Source organism: Poecilia reticulata, linkage group LG6 (assembly GCF_000633615.1).
Source record: "Poecilia reticulata strain Guanapo linkage group LG6, Guppy_female_1.0+MT, whole genome shotgun sequence".
NCBI classification, from domain to species: Eukaryota; Metazoa; Chordata; class Actinopteri; order Cyprinodontiformes; family Poeciliidae; genus Poecilia; species Poecilia reticulata.
The window spans coordinates 1,228,004-1,232,290 of NC_024336.1; the positions used below are offsets into that span (position 1 = coordinate 1,228,004).

Here is a 4,287-nt window from a genome sequence, read left to right on the forward strand (position 1 = left end):
AGATATTAAAACAGCACATTTAGATTTTCAATTTGTTTTAGGTGATGTCTACAGATGGACATTTATCGTTTATCGTGAACTTTCTTATCGTGATAAGAATTTWGATTTATCGCCGTCATGGTAAATGTCAGTTATGAATGACAAATAAAAAACAAAACTGGCTGCGACCAGAAATAAGGTTTTTGCTATTTTCTCTGCTGTTTGCCTCATGAGAGCATCTTTAAATATCAGTTCATTCGAAAATATGATTAAATCCACTTACTGTGTGCAGTTCAATGATACAAATTTAGCTTTTTAAGTAAGTGATGTCCTGAAGGAGTCTATTTCAAATGTTTTTTCAACAATAGTCTTTGTTTTTGTGGTTCTATGAATGAGCCACGCTGTCGCTGTCATACATTMGCAAAATTTGTAGTAAATAGGTTTTTTTTCTAATCTTGATCTTTATCATTATCACCATATTACCACAAAATATCACAATAAAATTCTAAGTCCATATCGCCCAGCCCTAGCGTCGTCATAGCAACTAAATAATCCTCAAGGAACTGTGTGCCRCCTCATCACTGGACAGCCCTTCCAGAAACCTTGTGGAGGCGCCCCTGTGTGGGAGTGACGAGGGATCCCTCCCCAACACACACACACCTACGCACGCACACACGCTCACTCACACGCACACACACCAACCAGCTATTTGGGTGTTTCCCTGTTTTATCAAGGTGCAGTTCAAGCATTTCAAAGATCCGACCTCAGCTGCTCCACGTGGAGAGCTCCCTGACCTCACTGTGATGTAAAACGCTGCACCCAGCGCCGGGGCGAGGAGCGGGGAGGGGGAGAGGAGGGAGATGGGGCGCACTCACAGGCGCGTCAGGTGGTTCCCAGCGCGCCACCTGACCAAATAAACTCCCGGTATTTGTGCGGCTGCTTCCAGGCTGCTCTCTTATGGAAAGAATTCCGTTCCCCCACAAAATAGAAAAGGCGTAAAGGTGCAGCAGCAGCAAACTGTGGGAAACGTGTGTTCCAACAACAGGAAATCCGTAATGTTTCCTCTCCTGGTGGAGSGCATGCAGGAGTCGGGACTGTCTGGCTCTGGAAGCGAGCATCGGATCACCTTAATGAGTTTCTAACTACAACCCCAGCGCTGCTTCCTAATAGGGGCAAGCCCGCTGGAGCGGCCAGCGCGCAGCCTCTGGGGCGCGCGGCGCAGTGTGTCTGCGGATTCACTAACACATGACAGGTATCCAGCTGACACCTGGAGCGTCTCTGCATGCCAGAGCGGATCTGCAGCGACGTCACTTAGAAAAGTTGCCAATTTTTTTTTTTTTTWAAAGCCACCCAGCTCTGACTCACCTTGACCACGTCGTCGTTAATGCGCTTCGGATCCCTGTTGACCAGGTCGATCTCCTTGGTGTGGACGTCCTCCATCGCCTTCTCGTTCAGACTCTCGTTTTCCATGTCCTTGTTGTTCGGTTTGTAAATGTTCCCTTGTTTCCGGATGAACGAATGCAGATACTCCTGTGAGGATCACGGCAGAGGTGTAGGAGAGGAGGAGGGGGAGGGAAAAAAAAAAGAAAAAGAAGAGTAAGAAGAGAGGAGAGGAGCGTCGGTGAGGTGCGGGAACGGTGCGCAGCGCACTGTGAAGGCAGAGGAACTGGAGCTGAGTTACCAGCCTGCCCCACAAACAGGGATGGGTTTAGAATGASCACAGTCAGGCACCACACCCCTGCGTTCAGCCGCAAGGGGTCCTCACCACCCAGATAGCAATAACACAATATCCTGACCTGTATGGAATCCCACAAGTGCCGTGAAATCATCTTTTTTTGTTGTTGTTGTTGCCATAGTATAATTCCACCAGAAAATAAACGTTCTCTAAGTTATTTTTAAAAAGGTTTGAGTTCATTGTATATCAAAGATATTCTGAACCAAAAAAAAAAGATTGATTTTATATTTTCAGACCTACACYGCCACATTTGTAAATGAGACAATGACATCTGATTGGTTAAGCTGCACTGCAAGTAAATTCAAAGCAATCACATGTAACTATGCCAGTCATAGCCAATCTAACCTCAAGCAGTAAAAAATTAAAAATGTGTAGTAATTACATTATTGTATGAATAATGTTTTTAGTATTAGTATTTAATAATGACATGCGTAACTATACATTTAATGATTTAAGGAAGGCTTACTTTCCAATATGAATCATTGTCAACAAAAAATATTTATTGGATTANCAACCCCAGCGCTGCTTCCTAATAGGGGCAAGCCCGCTGGAGCGGCCAGCGCGCAGCCTCTGGGGCGCGCGGCGCAGTGTGTCTGCGGATTCACTAACACATGACAGGTATCCAGCTGACACCTGGAGCGTCTCTGCATGCCAGAGCGGATCTGCAGCGACGTCACTTAGAAAAGTTGCCAATTTTTTTTTTTTTTWAAAGCCACCCAGCTCTGACTCACCTTGACCACGTCGTCGTTAATGCGCTTCGGATCCCTGTTGACCAGGTCGATCTCCTTGGTGTGGACGTCCTCCATCGCCTTCTCGTTCAGACTCTCGTTTTCCATGTCCTTGTTGTTCGGTTTGTAAATGTTCCCTTGTTTCCGGATGAACGAATGCAGATACTCCTGTGAGGATCACGGCAGAGGTGTAGGAGAGGAGGAGGGGGAGGGAAAAAAAAAAGAAAAAGAAGAGTAAGAAGAGAGGAGAGGAGCGTCGGTGAGGTGCGGGAACGGTGCGCAGCGCACTGTGAAGGCAGAGGAACTGGAGCTGAGTTACCAGCCTGCCCCACAAACAGGGATGGGTTTAGAATGASCACAGTCAGGCACCACACCCCTGCGTTCAGCCGCAAGGGGTCCTCACCACCCAGATAGCAATAACACAATATCCTGACCTGTATGGAATCCCACAAGTGCCGTGAAATCATCTTTTTTTGTTGTTGTTGTTGCCATAGTATAATTCCACCAGAAAATAAACGTTCTCTAAGTTATTTTTAAAAAGGTTTGAGTTCATTGTATATCAAAGATATTCTGAACCAAAAAAAAAAGATTGATTTTATATTTTCAGACCTACACYGCCACATTTGTAAATGAGACAATGACATCTGATTGGTTAAGCTGCACTGCAAGTAAATTCAAAGCAATCACATGTAACTATGCCAGTCATAGCCAATCTAACCTCAAGCAGTAAAAAATTAAAAATGTGTAGTAATTACATTATTGTATGAATAATGTTTTTAGTATTAGTATTTAATAATGACATGCGTAACTATACATTTAATGATTTAAGGAAGGCTTACTTTCCAATATGAATCATTGTCAACAAAAAATATTTATTGGATTATTTATTATTTATGATTATTTATTGATTTTTATTTACTGGCAATAATCTTAAATTTGAATAAATATTTTCCACAAATGATTACTACTAATATTATTATGAGTAGCTGAAGTAGCTGTAGTAATAAGCATTTAAGTAGCTGCAGACGAGCTTATTTGTTGTGCATTTATTTATTTTTAAATTGTGGCACTTTTGGCCCTCCATAAAATGCAACCGTCGGCATGGAAACATTTTTCTGAAAGTGYGTAAAAGGGCATATTTGAACTGTTTTGGCATAAACCGCTGCTTCTTCTCCAACGTGTCATATTCTGACATCCATTCCTCTCGTCAGCTGAGCTGATCGTATAAATGATTGTCATAAGACTCGTTTCCATTTTAATTTGCTCAAAAGCTGCGCGTCAAACCCCTCCCTGATTTCCGATGGTAAACTTGCCAGTCTAAATTGAACCAATAAACAATTGAAATAGTTTTAATATTTCTTTTCTTTTATGTTAATCAGATTAGTGGAAAAAAAATTTTAAACAGAAAAAAAAAAAGATTTGTAGGCTTCCTCTCCTGCAGTTCAACTCCAAATGTCCATTTTGAGGATTTGCGTAAAACTGCGGTCCGTCAGTCTGTTGACGAGCAGAGAAATTCCCGTCAGCGCTCTAATGCAGGCACAGTGGCGCTTTTACATTCCCTCTGTGAAAGCGGAGACGCGTTCAGGTGAATGTGSCACACGGGAAAATCACCGGAGGAGTGGAAATGGAATTTTGTCTCGCAGACGCAAATGAGCCTCATCCAAATGAGAAAAGACAGAAAAGTCAAGTGCAAACAAATGAGGATAGTAATAATAATGGTAACACTAGGCGTGAGTGGATGGGAGTCATACTGTACCTCCTCCGTCTCGTCGTCCCGCAGCTCTCCTGTCATTCTGCTCCGAACAGATCCTCGTGCTCAAACAGAACGTGACAATATAGGAAGTG

General features: G+C 43.1%; 1 protein-coding gene across 1 annotated transcript; it reads right to left on the reverse strand.

Moving 5' to 3' along the window:
* Positions 1-2,376: 2,376 nt before the first annotated feature.
* Positions 2,377-4,287, reverse strand: cav1 (caveolin 1). Its single transcript, XM_008410637.2, has 2 exons — positions 4,199-4,287; positions 2,377-2,610 (listed from the first exon to the last, which is right to left on the reverse strand). The coding sequence occupies exons 1-2, from the start codon at positions 4,232-4,234 to the stop codon at positions 2,392-2,394; spliced, it is 255 nt and encodes an 84-aa protein (XP_008408859.1). The 5' UTR covers positions 4,235-4,287; the 3' UTR covers positions 2,377-2,391.